This window comes from Taudactylus pleione, unplaced genomic scaffold (genome assembly GCF_031769625.1).
Source record: "Taudactylus pleione unplaced genomic scaffold, aTauple2 ptg000391l, whole genome shotgun sequence".
NCBI lineage: Eukaryota > Metazoa > Chordata > Amphibia > Anura > Myobatrachidae > Taudactylus > Taudactylus pleione.
In genome coordinates this window covers 881397-902852 of record NW_028284792.1, presented here as the reverse complement: position 1 = coordinate 902852, position 21456 = coordinate 881397, and the positions used below count along the sequence as shown (strand labels likewise).

General features: G+C 42.6%; 1 protein-coding gene across 6 annotated transcripts in view; it reads right to left on the bottom strand.

Moving 5' to 3' along the window:
- GTF2I (general transcription factor IIi) overlaps nt 1–14756 on the bottom strand; it is a 129448-nt gene extending 114692 nt beyond the window's left edge. For all 6 annotated transcript variants that reach the window (XM_088445900.1, XM_088445901.1, XM_088445904.1 and 3 more), the window contains exons 1-3: nt 14507–14756; nt 4435–4534; nt 2552–2690 (exon numbers count right to left, since the gene is read on the bottom strand). In XM_088445900.1, the coding sequence (XP_088302026.1) occupies nt 2552–2690; nt 4435–4530 (235 nt within the window). In that variant the 5' untranslated portion in view covers nt 4531–4534; nt 14507–14756. The remainder of the gene's footprint in view (nt 1–2551; nt 2691–4434; nt 4535–14506) is intronic.
- Nucleotides 14757–21456: the final 6700 nt, after the last annotated feature.

Sequence of the window (21456 nt, the reverse complement as noted above, 5' to 3'; positions counted from 1 at the left end):
GTTTTATGCATATAGACAGAATGTAATGGAGCTTTAATATGTACTTTTTCTGAATACATTTACTCTACTCATTGTTTCAGGAGATTTTGCATTTACTCTGAGAATTCTATATCTAAGTATTACACCTAATAGTGTTTTTTTTATAAGTCTTCACCTGTCCAGCTTGATTTGTTGTTTACCAATATGTCACTGTTTGATACTACATTAATGGCTAAGGCACTGGCGACAGAATTGCTTAAGATATTACTGCCTGAACTAGATAAACGATTTGATCGATTAACGTCCACTTTTGACCGGGTTCTGACCCCGTCATCTGACCATCTAACCTGCTATGATATACAGGAACAGGAGGTTGATGATTCCAAGATTTTGTTTGTTCATCAACATGACCCAGAACTGGCATTTGCTAATTTTGTAGATGAAGATACTGACAAAGGCACTGAACCCAATAATCTACAGTCATCGCTTACTGCTCACCTTGTTACTACAGTGCTTGTGGAGGCATCCACTTGTGAGCTGGGGCAAATTTTGTATAACCCACTCTTCTCAGCATTAACCCAAATCTCAGCACTTGATTGGGAGTCTAAAACATTGCAGGAGAACAAAGCCCGTTTGTTGCTCAATGGGGATGTGAGGGGATATGGTAGTATTGGCCTTGTCCAAGCCCAATTCTTGAAATTACCAGCTAACAGCGCGAATATACTTCTGCACAAACAATGGTACCTAATTATTGCAGAACACACTGTTTTGATGCTCAGTCTTTTTGACTTCCTAAGCCTCCCACTGTATATTTCATTATTGTTTCTGAACACCGTTGGCTTTGTGACATGAATAATTGTGTAAACAAATTGTTTATCGGTCTACCAGTGAACGACCTCGGCATCATTTCTCCAACGATCCTATGATCCTAATACATTGCTCTGTGCTCCATAGCTTATTTCGATTTGTATTTGTCATTTAAGCAGGATGGTCCTGTCGGGCGCTTAATATTTTGTTATGTGAATTGCTCTTTTCCCCTCCACCACCCCCCAATTTTTATTTTTTTATTTTTTATTATTATTTATTTATTTGTTTTGGTACTGCTATTTTTACGCAAAGGATCTGCATATTCCTCAAATGGAGAGCATTTATCATTTAAGCTTTGACAGCTTAGGCAATCACAGCGGACCTAGGCCTCTAATCGTGTGCTACTTGGAGAGTTTAGCTGACTGCAGATATTTAGAGGCCCCCCGTGGAAACCAGTTCCTCATTGTATACTCTTATAAAATCTTGATATTCTTTGATTTCTCTCACACACGGACAGCATTTAACTTTTCCCCCTTGTGCTGTCACAAATAGACTGATATTTCATACGCTACATTGCCTATTTCATACTGGACCTAAATTTACGACTAAGGCAATTGACTACTACCATTATATTATTGGCTTTGATACACATCTGTTTGTTTTCTTCCCTTAATTATTTTCAGTTATAGCCTATCGTCCCTATATGGCCTATTGGAATACAGAATTTTTATGTTGAGAGATTTTCATTATACATATTTAAAAAAAAAAATAAAAAAATTTCACTGTAAGTTTATTATTTATTTTTATTTTTCTCCCCGTATTGAGATTCCATAATTGTTTTATTTTACCCTCTATCTCATTAGCAGATACTTAAGTTGGATGCAGTTAATTTTGTATTTTATTTGTAATGTTTGTTCAAGATGTGCCTGACTCTCTCTGGTCCTTCAACCAGAGACAGTTATGTTTATTTGGATTAGGAAAATAAGAAAAGTGGTTGAGGCATAGGCATTATGCTGCATTTTAGGTAATACTATGTCTGATAATTGTGAAACACATATGTAAAACAAATAATAGTTGTTGTTTTTTCTATCACTCACATATGTATTACATTTTTCTCACTTTGGTTACTGGACAGATTATTATTATTTTTTTTTTTTTAATCTCGTCATTCTTTGTATTTCTGTCCAATATTTGATATGTACATGATTTTATATTTGTAGCAATATGTCATGCTTCAATAAAAAGATATTTAAAAAAAAAAAGGGCTGGATATTAAATTTATATCAGAAAAGGCCATCTTATGATGGGCGGGGGGGGCGCCAAAATACTGTCTTGGCCCGGGTGACAAAAATCCTAGTTTCGACCCTGCCCTAACCTGGTATTGCAACGCCACTGGCCTGAAATCCCTACATGTTTTTGACTGGTTATTTTATAGTTAGCACAGACTATCAAATTATACCATATTGTAAATCTTAAAAGAAAATGAGCATAACACTGTTCAGTGCTGCATAATATTTCCAGCAGCTCACATGGTAAGCGGGTATGCATGGGTCACTGCACTGTGCACAGATTGAGAAAGGAAATAAAAACAAATGGAAATGAAGACTCATTGCTGGAAATACTAATATTTATAACTCCACTCGAAATACTGATACTTACAGACCTTACAAATTACATTTTAGCGGGGTTATCGTGGATATACACAAAATGCAGACCAAAGACAAACATAAGAAAATCTGTAGATCATCAGGAAATATTTACTTACAATACTGTATAAAATCCTTCTGGAAGTCCTTCCTGGCATCTAAGAAGGCTTTTCCTTTCTTGCTGCCAACAATCATAGCTTCTGAATCATACACAGCAATGCATGCTACTTCTGCCTTCACCCTGGCAAACTCCTGGCACTACAGATGAAAATGCCATATGTCTGATTACTATATAAGTAAATATCTAAATACATCTACAGTATATCAATATAACAAACGTGTAGCAATGGCGGAATGGGGCTAAACATATTATGGGCCTGATTCTAAAATTGGGCATAAAGCAAGAAAGCGCAGGTAACTTTGCACCTTAGTAAATCCATGTTGCACTGCAGGTGCAGCAGATATAAAATGTGCAGAGAGACTTAGATTTGGGAGGAGTGTGTCCAAACTGATATCCAAATGACAGTGCAAAATATAAAGCCCTATACCAGTTGCAAGAGATCCACATGAAATCAGCTGGCTCTCTGCACATGCACAAACTCTGCATATTCCACAATTCAACTTACACGCCGACGACATGGATTGTGCTGGGGGAGGGGTGGAATGGTGGCGGTGGTATAAAGGTTTATTAGATTCCAATTCAGTATATGAATTTTGATTGTATATACATGATTATTATTATTAATACCTCTTTATATGGACTACTACACATGCCTTTAATTACACAATGTGGAGAAATGCGTCACCTGACAGTAACAGCTTGGAATTGCTTTTGAGAAACATAAATTTAAAAGAGCAGTTTATCTGAATGGTGTCTTATATATTAGCGCATTTCTGGGCATCAACAATATGACCGCATGGAACCGCCCTGCCTTGTACAAGAGTCATGGGAGTGTTAATGCTCCGCACGATTCCGAGTCATGGGTATGTATAATGGAAGCCTGTTTTTGACGGATCGCTTGCATCTAGTATGGTGCTGGTGCTGGTGCAAGTGCCGATACTGATGACGGTTGCGGCGGCTAATGTAAAATCAGTGGATGGCACAGGTGTCCACTTGCAGATGCACTGACCCCATATTAGCTGTATGGTTTTTATCACCAGCCGACAAGTACAGCCACTTTGCATGCGACTCAGAAGCTCCTTTATTCCACACATATTTGCTATATTAGGGCAATTTATGCTCCATTATTAGTGAAGACCAATTTATATTGCTTTGCAGCGGAGAGGTTTTGCCTTAGCTGAAAACGCATTATTACATTACGAGTGAACTAAGATTCCTGAAGTTTCTGCCGGACATGCAACCTGAACAAAGGCTCATACTAGAGGTCTGCATAAGGATCGCATCATAAGGAATTTTTTGGCATGCCTTTATCGACAGTACATCTGGACGATAAATATGCGCTGTGTACCGGTTTATATCGGCACGTAACACACAGACACGACGAATGTGGACGCCTCAGTATACAATACCTACTGACTAGCATTGGTGGCTCCAGGGGTGGGGCTGCAGCGCTGTCCAAAATTCAAATAGGGGAACCAGACCAACTGCCATCCTCACTGGTTACATCCTCACTGGCAGTTGGAGTGGCTTCATTATTTGAATTTTGGGCTGCGCTGCTGACTAGGGGGGTGAACACTTGGCCTTCACTTCGAGCATGTGTGAACAGCTGGCCTGGATGCTAATGGCGAACACATTCAACACTTGCTATGACTTCCTCATGTTTATCATAGACCAAGGTATGTCTGTGTCACATATCACTAAATTACGTCAATTACTTTAAAAGTTATAAGAAAATCTTTGGGGCCAATAGCGAGTGAAACACCCTGTATTAGTCAAAGACAATTTTTTGTTTGAATTCTACGGAGTTAGTTGAGGATTTTTGGTAGTTTATGCCTTGTGTCATTTCCAATTTACATTGATCATTGACATAGTATAGTTTACCATGGACTCCAGTGCAGACATAAAATGTTTAACAGCTTCTCTGCTCTCCAATGATTCATTGTGCATTAGCAGTAATGGCGGTGTGAAGTGAGCCATTTTCCTGGTTGGAAAAAAAGAAATAAAAAGAAAGCAAAAAGCCATCATCAGGTAAACAAATCATTACAGTTGTAAGATTCTGAAACATGTAGCAAGTCGAAAATCACAGAAAATCTAAAATTAAATATCTACATTATAAGTTGTTAGCACCCCTGTATCTATCTGTACTTCATATGTACCAACATTCATTGTTTGACTCTGCAAAATAAGGTCCTTTCTTTGTACATCAGAGTTCATAGCCAAGATTTCATGACACTCGGGGAAGTTTATTAGTCCGTGGTTTCCACTGGCTTTCTATAGGTTGTATAATTTATCCTATTTTACTCTGAATTGTTTATAGTTTATATACAGTCAGGTCCATAAATATTGGGACATTGACAGAATTTTCAGATTTTGGCCTCTATTCACCACCACAATGGTTTTGAAATGAAACAAACAAGATGTGCTTTAACTGCAGACTTTCAGATTTAATTTGAGGGTAATTACATCCAAATCGGGTGAACGGTGTAGGAATTACAACAGTTTCAATATGTGCCTCCCACTTTTTAAGGGGCCAAAAGTAATGGGACACTCTTTTCACTGCTTCATACATCTACTCGTGTTGCATTCTTTAAGGCAGACAGCACAAACTAGAGCTTGCCATAATGTAGTCCATGCATTTCAGGATCTCTGATTATTCATGTGTACTTATATGCTGGCCCTCATCACAAACAACGGATTGTGCGGTCTGCCTATAAGAGTAGAATTTAAACACGGTATACTATGCATTCCAGCCTTTTCCATAACTCTGATCAAAGATGCCTGTTGAAACGGTCTACATGGGCACTTTGTGATCTACCAGTAAACATAAAGAGTAAATAATTTATATCATGGTTGTTCCACTATAAGCTGCTCTCCTAAATTTATTTTATACTGTGCCTATATTATCCAGCCAAAATGATAAAACAGGTAAGAAACTCCTTGCGGTCCACAGTTCCGTGAACCTGCAAGAGGCTAAACTTCATAAGATTTGCCACAAAACTGGACTGAACCTAGAACCACTTATCCTTATGGTGACTGCAATGGGGCAGGGGTCTGCACTATATGGCCTCCAAAGTGAACAACTGAGCTTTAATACATGAAGTCCATACCAAAAGTTCCAGTAATCATATGGAAACAGCAGTTTCCACAGGGATTTCGGGATAAAACAGTTTGATAGATAGATCACTAAACCCATAAGGGTTGTATGTCTTATTGTAGTATCAGCTGGCAGCATTGCACAAGGCTATCCCTAACCCTAATCCTAACCCTCCCCCTAGTGCCTAACTCTAACCTCACCCACCCCACTCTAACCCTCCCGGCAGCGCTTGACCCTAAACGTTTGTATCCTCAGCATGTTGCATTGTGGATATGTCGGCATTCTGAGGATGTCAATAGTTAGAACCATGCCAACATTCTACATTGAGGTGTTGCTATTGTGAATGTGGACATGGTTACTGTCGACCTACTGACTGTATACCATTTAATTGAACTGTCCCATATGTGACAAGCCAGAGTGGAGAAATCCCAGCAGCAGGCAACATTAAACACCATTCTCCAAGCCAGGCTATACTATGCAGTGTCACAAAACTGGACTTACAACACCCATTTATGCCCCAAGCGGTGCCACTTTCTAGCAGTACATCACTCACAAGTAATCGCCAGATATGTTCCCAGCTTCAAGAACCACTTAGTTGGCTGTTTACTTAGTTTCAACTGGAGCCGGCACCTACGGGACATGGGGGCTGCCATCTTGCTCAGAGCTAGCCGACCGCAGTTCCTCCAATCCTGCTCCAGATCTCCAGCACGGCTCCTAAATCCTATATCCAATCCACAGACAGGGCGCCCTGTGTAAGTCTCCCCCTAGCCATAACTCACGGCCAGCACAAACTGTCCGGATCTGAGAATTGTTTTGTGGTTCCGAAGCAGGTATGATTATGGTTGGAGGGTGTGTGAAGAAATAAATCATTGCCAGTACAACTTCTGATAACTCCTGCCTGTTGTTCCTGACTGCAGCTACCAGAGTTTGGCTCCACAGTGTCTTCCATCTACTGCTGTTGTTCTCAGTGCCAGTACGTCCTGCTGCATTCTGTATCCTTTCCTGCATTTACCAATCACCACCTATAGACAAACTGAATCGATCTGTGCTCTCCATTCCATATAGCGCAGGTCTGTTCCATCCTGCAGTCTATATGGCTCAAGCATCAATATTGCTACCAGTAGGTTTTTGGACAGTGATAAGAAACCAAAACAATTAAAGCACACACAAAGATGGAGAGAAAATACAAGCAACACAGGTAGTGTTCTGGTCAGAATAAAACGCAGTGCCACATACTCTGAGCCAGCAATACAAACCCTCTGCACTGTCTATGTAATAATAAGGAAAACATTATTTTGTTAAAAAGGTCTTCAAACTGCATTACAATCCCGGGTGGGGAGCTATAGTAGTAGCCATATAGTAGTGTAGCTTTAACTGTGTGAACTGGGGCAGCTGAAGCAGAGTTGACCAACTGTTTGCAGAGCGTATTGTGTGTGTTTTTGCACCGCATATTCCCTGGAACTGGGCACATGTAAATACTGGGGATGCAGAGTTCAATCATATCTACACTTACATGGCAAAGGCAGAACTGGTTTCTAACTGGGGAACACGCAATGTTCAGTGAGAGTGTATTGTCCAAATGTGAGCTATGTAGAGTTGGGCGTAAAAGCTATGATATTTAGAATTAAAATATTGGTCATTCCATGTCAAGTGGACTGAGGTCCCTACCTGACCATATTCAGCTTTGATAAAATTTGACATGAAGGTTGGCAACCATATTGAGCATTGATAAAAATAATTTCTGTTGGCATGAATTCATTGTAACATGTCTGGCTTAAGCTGACCACACACATGGCGATCTGCATACGATCAGCCGATGTGTACGATTTCCCTTGAAACTCTCCCCGGCAGCTCTGCACACAAATTTGGAGTTCAATCTTCAAACGATCTCTCCTGCATCCAGACTTTCACAGTGCATTGCCTCCTAGATTGTCAGATCTGCCCTACTGCACGGCAGATCTGACGATGCGATGTGCGACCAGCGGGGACCCCCATCGCATAGTGATCGTGAGTGGGGACTCACGATTTACTCAGGATTTGGCCATATATTACATGATCTGTCATTCCAATGTGTCGGAATCGGCCAGATCAGGTAAAATATCGCTATGTGTGTGGCCAGCATTAGGAACAAGAAAGAAACCCAAATTCAGGCTTGGGAACTGTGGAATGGCTGTTATTACATGGCTATAGGGCATGGCACCTTGGCGATGGGTTTTCCAATTCTTTAAGAGTGGTATGGACACAGCCACCAAGGACCAACGCAATATTAATGTTTTGTTGAAAATCAGCAAGTTACAAATCTGCTGTCAGACTTGTTGCAACAGATTTTTTTTTTTTAAACTTTCAGCTTCATTTAATTGTTCTGTATCAGTCCAGATTAAATAATTTAAAATATTTTAAAAGTTGCACAAAGACACCTAAACACAGGGTTCTAGCTCTTGTTGCTTTCTAATAACAGGAACTAAAAAAATCCTTGTCACACATAATATTGTTGCGTAATCCGAAAATGACCTTACAGATGTGTCCTTGTTCATCTAGTCTGAATACCACATGCAGCGCGATATGCCCGGTGTGAGACAAAGTTTTGTGCCGAAAATGCACCTAAGTCGCAATGTGATGCGACTAGGAGTTACCAGGATACTGTGCTGATTACTTTTATATGCAACACTTGTTGCATACTATGTAAATAGCACTTGGCGTGGAAAAAAGCTGCAGCCGCCGCGTCGTAGCACTTTGCATGCTGACTGAGAGACAAGTCACATACAGATATACAAGTGTCACATATCAAATTTATCAGCAGTGTCTCCTGGTGCTTCCTAGTTGCATTGCAATGTAACTTAGAAGCATTTTTGGCACAAAAATAAACAAAATATATGCCCGGTGCTAGCAGAGGTTCAAACGACCAGTCGTACAACAATGAGCTGTTTGATGCGATTCAAAAATCGGTTATACTCCTTTATTGCTACTGGACTTCAAAAATAGCCAAACATTCACTGCCAGATTTGTGAGAGCAAATTTAGGTAATGTCTTAGGAACTAAAATAGTTTGGAGTCTGATATGTTAGGACTGTGATGGTATCCACTTGGGCAGTTAGTCACACGGATGTCATTCTAAAATAATGTTTTCCTTTGAAGATATAGGAAGCTGAATTCTAGCTTTACACAACAGATTTTTTGGCCTACTTTGGCATCATACTATGAAAAAAGAAAAAACCATGTAAGTCTTATGGTGCACACAGTCAGATCAGACAACGATAACGATATTGTTGTTTGATCATCCTGCATGTGCTGGATGATCGATATCGATCATCCAGCACACCCGCAACCCCTAAACAACTATAAAGATCCGCAATCGCGAGTCCTTACAGTAACCTGGTCGATATCAACCAGGTTGGACTGCATGCAAGGGCAATGGCCGTTATCGTTATCGACCATCCGTGCCCGTGCATTGTCCATCGTTTGGGGGTTGGAAGGGGACAAAAAATAAACGATATAATGATAACGTTATCATTTATATCGTCCTACAAAATCTGACAGTGTGTATGCACCATTATAACTGCGATTTTTTTTAAAACAGCATCAAAAGTTGTACAGACATGTCCACTTACACAACTTTTACTCTCCTGGATCCACCACAGCAATAACCTGAACACTGCGGAGTTGGTGACAGTTGCACCCACCCTTACTTTGAGTTTGCCACTATTACATATTGTGAACTAAATGTTTCCCAAATTTATGCTGGGTACACACTCAATTGGTTGGCCAATATATTGTGTGTATGTCGACCAGTGTGTATCAGCGTCGTTCACAGACATATTGCGTTGGCTGTGCTGCACAGTATATCTGCAGATAATTCTGCTCATCGTGCCGTGTGTACGGGCAGTCAGCCGACCGCCCATACACTTGCTGCAGAGGCCACGGGGAGGGGGGCCGACCCCCAGCCAGCGGGCAGATGATGGTTGTTCAGTGTACATGAACAACCATCATCTGCAGATATATCTTTTAGGTGTGTACCCAACTCTGACATTTATGCCAACCTCCATGTAAAAATGTATCAAAATTGGAGATGGTCAGATGGGTACACTCTGTAAAATTGGTCAACTTGACATGGAATAACCCATATCTTGTATAAATAATTATCTGGAGCTCAACTTTATTTTGTACTTTCTGGGAATCGATACTATCTTTAGGTGGCATAAAGGCTGTCAACAGATTTAAAAGGTAATATGAACGTAATCTGGACTGGTGTCCATACATTTTTAATTTTTTAAACTCTATATAAAATTATGATGCCAGTCACAGGCAACATAAATATTTGTTTTGTTTTAAAGTGATTTGCTTTTAATATAGGTTTCCCTTTTCATGATGCTTAAAATGTCACAAAAAATAAGCTAGTAAGAGCACCTGTCACCCAATAGAAATCAGCCTAGCCTGTTCCTAAATTGGGAATCCGTGACATCACAGAAGTACTTCATGACTAATGAACTATGAGTCACTAGTTACTAGTGACCAGTCAAGCTGTACTATCATGGATATTGGTACACAAAACTGCTGTCTCCAAACATTTTGTTTATAGCAGAGCTAGCACTATGCTATCTTGTAAAGTGCGAAAAAAAAGCCCTGTTTGGACTGTTTGACTAAGCCGCGACATGCATCCCGCCACATAATTTATCCCAAATATACATTTTATTCGCATCTCTAATGCATCAAAAATACAAAACACAAGTACCCTGAATACTGGCATTGACATTGCATACAGCTGCTGAGCTTGATTCAGACACTAACCAGTTTAATAGAAAAAAATAGAGGACCAATACGATTGAGCCCCGCCATGCATTGTTGTGCTTAATCTACGACATTTTACCAATTCCCTTGCAACAAAAGTACTAATCCTGAGTGCCTAGAACACTATAATAATGTTTTCAGACTGAGAAAAGGACCAGGGTCAAAGTCCCGAAAATTGCATCCCGGGTTGACCCTTTCACACGGAAGAAGGACCCGGGTTGACCCTGTAAATTATCGGGTTCAAATGCTTGACTTGGCAATTTCATCTTCTGTCTGAAAGGAGGTATTGGCCTGGGCCCAGGAACCGACCCGTGCTCGAAAAGCTGGATCGTAGCCCCGGCTTCTGTGTGAAAGTAGTATTATTGACTCACTACTTGTGGCAAAGTGTCTAAGTCACGCCAGGCATTTTGCCTCACGTGGCTCAAAACGAATAGGATAGTTGTATGAGGAAGCACATGTATCAGTTGTCTAGCGAGTGTGATTAAATGTATTTTAACAAATTTTAATTGTAATTTTAACAAACATACATTACAGAAATATCTGGAAACAACAATTTTAACAAAGAGCTTAAAGTCATAAATGATTCCATCACCATGGACATGGACTCACTAACTTATTCTCCTGACTTACTTTATTATAATTTTTTTTTTTGCAATATTACTCTCTCTCTCTCTGTATATATATATATATATATATACACACACACACACATACTGTGCAAAAGTTTTAGGCAGGTGTGGAAATGCTGCAAACTAAGAATGCTTGCAAACTTAGAAGTGTTAATAGTTTATTTTTATCAATTAACAAGATGCAAAAGTGAATAAACAGAAGAGAAATCTAAATCAAATCAATGTGTGGTGTGACCGCCCTTTACCTTCATAACAGCATCAATTCTTCTAGGTACACTTGCACAAAGTCAGGGATTTTGAAGGATTATAGTCAGTGGTATTATTAACCAATCATACCAAACAGTTGATAATGATCTTCATTTTCATATGTAGCTTGAAACATAGGGCCTGTTTCAGACCCACTCGCGAGCGCATAGCGCTCGAAAGCGGGCGATGGTGGGGTGCTGCGCACGCGCAAGCCCCGGAGCGAGAGAGAATTTCCCTTGCTCCGGGGCTCACTACAAAAGGGGCGGCTGTCGATGTTGATCAACAGCTCGCCCTGTTTTGTAGGCAGGGAAACGGAGGCATTCCCGAAGCGCCTGCCGTTTGTGGGAGGAACCACTGTCATCACCAGTGATGTCAGTGGTGAGCTTCCGGCTCTATTAGAGCCGGAAGCTCACTGGGGCTTGCGGAAGACGAGACCCTACCACAAGGGTCTCGTCGCAAGCCCCGATGGTCGCGATGGTCGGAACCATCGTGACCATCACCTGGCTGCTCGCTAAAGCTGTGGGTGGTCACCCACAGCTTAGCGAGCTGCCAGAAGGCCAGCTCAAATTTAAAAAAATGCCGCCCTGATTCAGAGCGAGCGCTCTGAAAGAGCGTCCGTCTCCGAATCAGGGTCACAGTAATTTACTGAAACAGAAACAGCTGTGTAGGAGGCTTAAAACTGGGCGAGGAACAGCCAAACTCTGCTATAAGAGTGAGGTTGTGGAAGACAGTTTCATGTCACAGGTCATACTACAATGCAAGACTGAGCACAGCAACAAGACACAAGGTATTTATACTGCACCAGCAAGGTCTCTCCCACGCAAAGATTTCAAAGCAGACTGGGGTTTTACGATGTGCTGTTCAAGCTCTTTTGAAGAAGCAAAAAGAAATGGGCAATGACCGTGGCCGCAATGGTCGGCCCAGGAAACTTAGTGCATCAGATGATAGACACATCATGCTTACTTCCCTTCGAATCGGAAGATGTCCAGCAGTGCCATCAGTTCAGAACCGACAGAAACCAGTGGGACCCAGGTATACCCATCTACTGTTTCGGAGACGTCTGGCCAGTAGTGGTCTTCATGGAAGAATTGCAGCCAAGAAAGCCATACCTTTGACATTGGAAACAAGGCCAAGCGACTCAATTATGCACGAAAACATAGGAACTGAGGGCCTGATTCAGAGCCGCTCGTAAGCGGCCGCTCGTTCGCGCCGAGCGATGTTCGCACATCTGCGAATGCGTATGGGTCGTAATGCGCATGCGCCGACCAGTCATTGCGGTCAGAAATAGTGTGTTCGCAAAATAGCGAGTGCCTGCTAATTTGAGTGACAGGATGAGGCGTTTGTGGGTGGTAACAGGGGAAGGTGCTTGAAAACTCGGAGTGGAGATCCGAACGCAGGCGTGCCAAACGGTCAAAACGGGTGTTTTAAGGGTGTGCATAATTAACAAAGCAGCGTCATCGGCCACGTCACTTGGTTGTCTCTTAGCCTGAACTGTTCGCATGATTGCGGTAGGAAAATCCAACCACAAGCACTGCGAGCAGTTCATACGCCTTTCGATGTACTCGATTAATCTAATAAATAGCGGAGATGACGTATGATGCGAGCAGCCAGGGGACGTTTTTACAAAATAGCGAGCGCATATTTCGTTCGCTCACTCAGATATAGAGGCGTCAACAGACCGCAAAGAGCGAGCGCTCAATTTAAATATCCGGCCCCTTTTTCTGAACGAGCGAGCGCAAATAGCGTCCGGCTCTGAATCAGGCCCTGAGTTGCAGAAAAATGGCAGCAGGTGCTCTGGAATGACGTGTTAGATTTTAAATATTTGGCTGTAACAAGGCAGTTTGTTAGCTGAAGGTCTGGAGAGCGGTACAATAATGTGTGTCTGTAGGCAACAGTTAAGAATGGCAGAGGTTCCTTGTAAGTTTGAGGTTGCATTTTAGCAAATGGAGTTGGGGATTTGGTCAGGATTAATGGTGTCCTCAATGCTGAGAAATACAGGCAGGTACTTATCCATCATGCAATACCAGCAGGGAGGCATCTGATTGGCTCCAAATGTATTCTGCAGCAGGACAACGGCCCCAAACATACAGCCAATGTCAATAAGAACTATTTTCAGCATAAAGAAGAACAAGGAGTCCTGGAAGTGATGATATGGCCCCCACAGAGCCCTGCTCTCAACATCATCAACTCTGTCTGGGATTACATGAAGAGACAGAAGGATTCGAGCAAGCCTACATCCACAGAAGATCTGTGATTAGTTCTCCAAGATGTTTGGAACAACCTCCCTGCCGAGTTCCTTCAAAAACTGAATTGATGCTGTTTTGAAGGTAAAGGGTAGCCACACCAAATATTGATTTGATTTAGATTTTTCTTCTGTTCATTCACTTTGCATTTTGTTAATAGATAAAAATAAACTATTAACACTTCTATTTTTGAAAGCATTCGTACTTCGCAGCAGTTTTTCCACACCTGTCTAAAACTTTAAAACTTTAGCACAGTTATATATATAATTTATATATCACAGTTTTAAATGCATTTTTACTCAATCCTAATATTGATTTGTTTCTTATTTACAGGTTCATATTAGAATGGTGCCGCACATGTGCAGAACGGATTTCCTCTGTAACGGCTGGGGTACAGAGCGGGATGCTGCTGTCCCATGGGATGTGATTGTGTTAGTAAAAGCCCAGCTGGTTGCTGCTGCATCCAATGTGTCCATTCCAGTTAACTGGTTAAAAGTTATTTACTAAGATATATGTAAATATATACACTAAGCTAACAGAAGGAGGATGTTAAGTATAAGACAGTGTTTTCTCATGAATATAAAAAAGTCAGAGGGCAGCAGTTCATAAATAATAATAATAAACATATCTGAAACACAGCTGGTAGAATGTGAATTACACCACTTCATGGGTGACTGTCTGAGGAAAGATACAACCACAACATGACCAAATTAATTAACTGTGAAATGCATGGACATAAAATGGTTTGCTTTTGTGCTTTTTAGTAGACTCCAGAAGTGCTAATTATCATGCAAACCCCGCCCATGCGGATCAGGTAACCTAATTAGAATTACGATAGGTGATTTGTTCTCTGCAACTGATAATTGTTTTCAGGAGCGGAGTCATTGGGAAGTAATGCAATGTACAAGCATCCCAGCTACCTGTCTGCCTGTTACTCAGCCGTAGGCTACGTCTTACCTAGACCACGGGCTTTGCTGCAGATGACGAGTATGCGGAGACAGCAACAGTCTGATTAGGTACCGCTCGTCGCTCCTTATGCCAGCAGAGCACTCTCAGTGGTACATGCAGCCAGCCTGAGCTCTCCCCGTGTGTCTCCCAGGCCAGGCCGCCCTATGCACACTGCCGCTGCTGCTGGCTAATTTGCTTCATTCTTTTTTCTTCTCCTAGTTTACTAACCAGCTGGAGGGGAGCGCGCATGCTCGCTAGCCCCGCTGCACTCTGGGAGTTGTGGTTCCTTAAGGCAGTGACTGATGAGCGTGATGTTGGTTTCGGGACTACCTATCCCAGCATCCTCCTGCCGATGCGACGTGCTGCTCTCGAGAACAAAGCAGATGTCTCTGCAGCAGCAGCGGCGGCGGCCTTGGTAGTAAAGCTATTAGTTTCTCCACACACTGCCATCTTATCTTACTGATGGTCGCCAGTTTCAGTGCTTCATATGTCTACTAGTGCAATAGTGTATGATCAAAGGACTATCTAAGAAATCCGTATGTTTCTCTTTATGCAGCGTTGTAGAATATAACCAACACTCTAATCAATTGTGGCTGTATGTACTATATCTATTACTGTACATGGCCATCTCTTTCGCTTAATAACATATATAAGCAATTTTATGTTTAAAAGTACGAGTTTCGCATTTTTACAAAAGTGCAATAAACATGCAGGAAAACTAATTTTATTGTTTGGTTGGTTAGTATTGAGAAATGTTGACTTACCTTGCACAGAAGTTTGCATTGCATAATAAAAACCTGGAAAGTAGGGACAACTGACAACGATGTCTATATATACATAGGAGCAAACTGTGTGGGTACACAACTCCCAATATATCATGCTTTGCCCAGTAATGTGAAAATTAAGGTGCGTACACACTACACGATATTTTGTACGATTTGCCCGATTTCGACGCACCGGATCGACAAATCATGTTTGTCCACTCACGATGCAGATGCACGTCCCTGCCTGTCGTACATCACATCTACAGATCTTGCCTACAGCAGCCAAGATCTGCCAATCTCCTTAAAATTCAGGTCGTTGGTCAGATCGTTTATCAGATTGAACAGTTTATGCAATATAGTTTGTCTGGGAGTTGCTGGAGGAGTTCAAGATAAATCATTGATGAGATTGCATCTTTTGCGAGTCGTCTAGTGTGTAGGCACCTTAACATGTTAATTTGCTGCTCAATATGCCCTCTGACAGTGTTAATCCCAGTATCTTTGGCATGGACTAGGGGCCTGATTCAGAGCCGCTCGTAAGCGGCCGCTTGTTTGCTCCGAGCGATGTTCGCACATCTGCGCATGCGTATGGGTCGTAATGCACATGCGCTAACCAGTCAGTGGGGTCGGAAATCGTGGGTTCCCAAAATAGCGAGTGCCTGCTAATTTGAGTGACAGGATTAGGCGTTTGCGGGTGGTAACAGGGGCAGGTGCTTGAAAACGGGGAGTGGAGATCCGAACACAGGCGTGCCAAACGGTCAAAACGGGCGTTTTAAGGGTGTGCATAATTAACAAAGCAGCGTCATCGGCCACGTCACTTGGTTGTCTCTTAGCCTGAACTGTTCGCATGATTGTGGTAACAAAATCCAACCACAAGCACTGCGAGCAGTTCAGATGCCTTTCGATGTACTCGATTAATCTAATAAATAGCGGAGATGACGTATGATGCGAACGGCCAGGGGGTGTCTTTACAAAATAGCGAGCGCATATTTCGTTTGCTTGCTCAGACATAGAGGCGTCAACAGACCGCAAAGAGCGAACGCTCAATTTAAATAGCCGGCCCCTTTTTCTGAACGAGAGCGCAAATAGCGTCCGGCTCTGAATCAGGCCCTAAATTCTATAGCAAAGTAAAAGCTGTGTACATTAGCACTTTATTACTGTTTCTGAGGTTTGGCAGTAAGGGGGTTAACTTGTGTGGCAGACTTATAGCAGCATAGGGGTAGGTTGTCATGGGACATAGGGCTTGATTCAGGTCCGGAAGGTATTTAGTTTCTTCACGTGGTTTTCCTATTATTGGAAAACTGCGCATGTGCAGGTCGAGTCCTGTGTCCTCACACAGATATCAGGTGAGTGACAGTCTGCTGTCGTGAGGAGACAGTGCCAAGCTACATTCCAGGAAACGTACATGTCGCCCGTTTCCTGGTAATGCAGGTTCTGCACAGGGGTGTTTCTAGAGAGGAGGGGGCCCGTGTGCAGTCTCCAACACGGGCCCCCTCCTCGGCGACCAGCAGCGCACTGAGCTGTGCGCGGCCAGCGCCGGAGTTATAGACTCTGGGCACTAGAGTGTGCCCAGAGTCTATAGTGTATGCACAGATCACCGGCAAAATGGCCGCGGTGGCCATTTTCCCTGTACTGCGCATGCGCAAACGACGGGAAAATTACAGCCGTGGCCATTTTCCAGTCATTTTACAGCGCCGAACCCCTGCGCTAACGTGGTACTCCTGAGAGGTAAGTAACATTATGGGTGCAGGGTGTGCGGGGCCCCCCTGGCCCCAGGGGCCCGTGTTCCCCGCCCACCCTGCACCCATTATAGATACGCCCCTGGTTCTGCATTTGTGGACACACATTTCCTGGCCTCGCAAGCGCCCAGAAGCAGGCCAGGCTGAATAAGCTTCAGCTTACGCAGCCTGACTGAGAGCAGCAACCATCTACAGACGTTGCACTGGGATCGCAGATGCATGCCGGAGGGGTCTAGACACCTCCTGCTGCATTTGCATCTTTGTTGGACGGTATTGCACAGCCATTTCCCTGCAGCTGTGCAATACCATCCACATCTGAATCAGGCCCATAGTACAGAGACTTGGAGGAGAGCATGCCATGGACGTTTCTGGATCTGTGCAAGACAGAGACAGGTCAGTATCAACTATGAAGCAGAGTATGGATATGAGGGAAGAGCTATGGAGCCCATACATCTAGCCGCTATTGCGGCAATTGCCCGTTCTGCCTACAGCAGGATCATGGAATCAGGAATATTCAACATGTTGAAAAATCTTGATTCCCCGATTCTGACCCAAAAATGGATGGAATCAGCGAGCCAGAGATTTTTCAATGCATCATAGTTGTGTGGGGCCCACACAACTATGATGGATTGCCCCAATTCTCCGTTCTTCCGAAGTCGGGGAATCCAACATGGTTGATTCCCCGATTCCGACCTGAAAATGGTCAGAATTGTTGTTGCAAAATAAACAGACAATTTAGCGATCAATTTTTTATATTATGGGTAGATTTACTAAAGTGAGAGTTTTTAGAAGTGGAGATGTTGCCCATAACAACCAATCAGATTCTACTTAACATTTATCTAGCACCTTCTGTAAGGTAATAGCTAGAATCTGGTTGATTGCTATGGGCAACATATCCACTTCTAAAATCTCTCACTGTAATAAATATACCCCTAAAACTCTTATAATAAGAAAAAAACTCCAATATATATGACCCAAGCTGAGGTGGTATAGGAGAGAGAAAGACAGGAAAAAAGAAAAGAGGAGCAAGAGAAAGGGAAAAAAAAGGGAGGGAGAGAAAGAAAACCTCTGGGGTGGGTCCTAAGGAGAGAAACATATAAAAAAGGAAAAATAATTACTAGATACAGGTGGCTATTAAAAGGCAAAATGGGACGGGGTGTTCTGAGAGGCTAACCAAGGGTTCCACATTATATCAAATGAATTAGAAGAGTTATTAATAATGCTATTCGGTAAATATACCATAGTCAGGATAAAATAATCTGCATAGATGGAGGAGCAGATTGTTTCCAGTCTGCTGCCAACTGACAAGTTGTAGTGCATTCATTTATTTTGCTGCCTAGTGAACACTGGGAAGTCTAGAGGGAGCAGAAAATATTTAGGGTTGTAAGGAATGGAGATAGTAAACGTGTAATAAGACCAATTACTTCTTTCCAAAGAGGTACTATCTTTGGACAGAACCACCATACCTGCCAAACGGTGCCCTCATTGGCACATCCTCTCCAGCATCTATCTGGTGCATCGAGATATATTCTGTGCAGTCGAGAGGGCACATAGTATCATCTGTATAATAATTTATAAGTATTCTCTATAATTCTGACACAGATAGAGCTAGAGGCAGCATTATCCCATACCTCAGCCCACTCCTCTTCATCTAAAGCAGTACCCAGATCCACCTCCCAGGCCCTTTCGTGAGGATCATGTTGAGAAGAGGACTCCTCAACAAGAAACCTGTACAATAAAGGAAATTAAGCCTTTAGGCAAGGCACGCCTTATGCATAGAGCCTCGAAGGTGGAAAGTGGTCTACCTGTAAGGAGATGTTTCACTTTAGAATGAAAGTGTCTGAGCTGTAAATATTGGAAGAAAAATTCTAGAAGGAAGAGCTGTGTCGCCCTGAATTGAGGGAAATCTGCATCTTTAGTAATATCTTTCTTTCCAAGCAGAAAATTATTCTTACCTGGAGGGACATATGGATTATGGAACATCTGGATAACAGGTGAAGGGCTAAGGGCCAATTTAAATTTCCTGTTGGCGTAATCTCATATGGATATTGAGCGGGAGTCTATTGGGCAGCAAGACCTCGGAAGCCAAAGGAGAAAGGAAACCGTAGATACACCCAGTTCATCAGCCTCAATAGCAGACCAGACCTTCTGAGCACAAGGGCTACACAATTGGACATAGTGAGACAGTTGAGCGAAAAAATACAGTTTAAAGTCAGGTATACCCAAAACACCACTATGTGTAGGATGTTGTAGGAGCTGCAAATGCACACATGAGGACGCCTGTTCGCCCAGACAAATCATGTAGTAGAGAACTGTAGGAATTTAAAAACATAAGGGGGAACAAATATTGGAATAGTCCTGAAAAGATAGATGAGCTGAGGGAGTACACTCTTCTTCACCGTGTTCACTCTGCCAATCCAAGAAATGAGGTGGCTGGACCATGAAATTAAATCATACTTCAGTTGATGTAGGATATGGGGGTAATTAGCTTTGAAAAGTTGATGGTGGCTATGTGTTAGAAAAATGTCTAAGTATTTATTTTTTTGTTTATGCCATTTAAATGGGAAATATGCTACCAGGGAGAGTTTGGTTGACTCAGGAATATAGAAGTCAAGCACTTCTGTTTTACTAGTGTTGATTTTATAATAATCAGAGTACAGATCAATCTCGGAGAGGAGAGGATGCAAGGATTGCGCTGGATTTCCTATGGATATCAGAACATCGTCTGTGTACAATGCAATTTTCATGCTCAGAGGGACCAGGGACCAGTCATCACACCAGAAATGCTAGGATTGTTGCGAATCCTTGCCGCTTGGGGTTCCATAACTAGAGAAAAGCAAGGGGGAAAGTGGGCATCCCTGTCTTGTACCGTTGGTAATTCCGAAAGAGGAAGAAGTAATACCATTGACAGAAACTGTGGCTGTGGGGGATCTATATAGAGCTGAGACACTGTCCAAAAATTTGAATGAGAGGCTGTACTGATTGGCATAGATAACCATTCCTCGTAGCAGAGAAACAGAACAGTGAGTACCGAGGCACAGAGAGAGAGGGACAATTGTCCTTGCTGCTGTAATGAGGCCTTATCAGCTCTGTACATATTTTTGTTCTAAATAAATTAATCACTTTATTTCTATGACATATAGAGGAGTGTGGTCAGTCAGTGGCGTGACTAGGGAAGTGCCTGCAGCACCAGGTGACACCATCCAAGGAGGTGACACCGAAATAGAGTTGCGCTGCTATTTTGGTGTCACCTCCTTGGATAGTGTCACCGAACAGCGCAGCAGCAGTGAAGGATGATGCACGAATCATCCACACTGACTGGGGAGAGGCTGGTGGCTTCCTAGCAGCTCCCGGGCACACCTTTTACACACATCAGGGGGCATGGACATGAGGCCACACCCCTTACGCACACACGTGCCTTCAGATTAGTGCCACACCCGGTGACGCCTCTGTGGTCAGTATTAAGGACTGTCTTGTCAGCAGTTCACTAACAGTTATAAATTACCTACTGTTAAATAGGTTCATGAAGAGGACAGAGGGAAGAAGAGTATCTGCATACTGAGGGCCTGATTCAGAGCCGCTCGTAAGCAGCCGCTCGTTCGCTCCGAGCGATGTTCGCACATCTGCGCATGCGTATGGGTCATAATGCGCATGCGCCAACCAGTCATTGTGGTCGGAAATCATGCGCTCGCAAAACAGCGAGGGCCTGCTAATTTGAGTGACAGAATGAGGCGTTTGTGGGTGGTAACAGGGGAAGGTGCTTGAAAACGGGGAGTGGAGATCCGAACGCAGGCATGCCTAACGGTCAAAACGGGCGTTTAATGGGTGTGCATAATTAACAAAGCAGCGTCATCGACCACGTCACTTGGTTGTCTTTTAGCCTGAACTGCTCGCAGTGATTGCGGGAAGTAAAACCTACCACAAGCACTGCGAGTAGTTCAGACGCCTTTCGATGTACTCGATTAATCTAATAAATAGCAGAGATGATGTGTGATGCGAACGGCCAGGAGGCGTCTTTACAAAATAGCGAGCGCATGTTTCGTTCACTCGCTCAGACATAGAGGCATCAACAGACCGCAAAGAGCAAGCGCTCAATTTAAATAGCTGGCCCCTTTTTCTGAACGACCATTCGCAAATAGCGTCTGGCTCTGAATCAGGCCCTGAATCTTGTAAACATTAGGCCCCAAATGTAATCGAATAAATAATATGTTTAATCATGGGTATGCAGCCCTGGTCAACCAAGTTGAATCATGGAGTTGAAACAGAAAGTCAGGGGTTGTATTACTGGGTGCACAAAAATAATTAACTCAATAAAATATAACTTTTATTAGGTATTAGACTAAGATTATCCCAAATCAAAGGGACTATGCAGTGAAATATAAAGGTTTAAAAAAATGACAAAATACAGATTGACAATACATGTGTAAGTGCAAAAAAGGAAATGAAAAATAATGTGAAG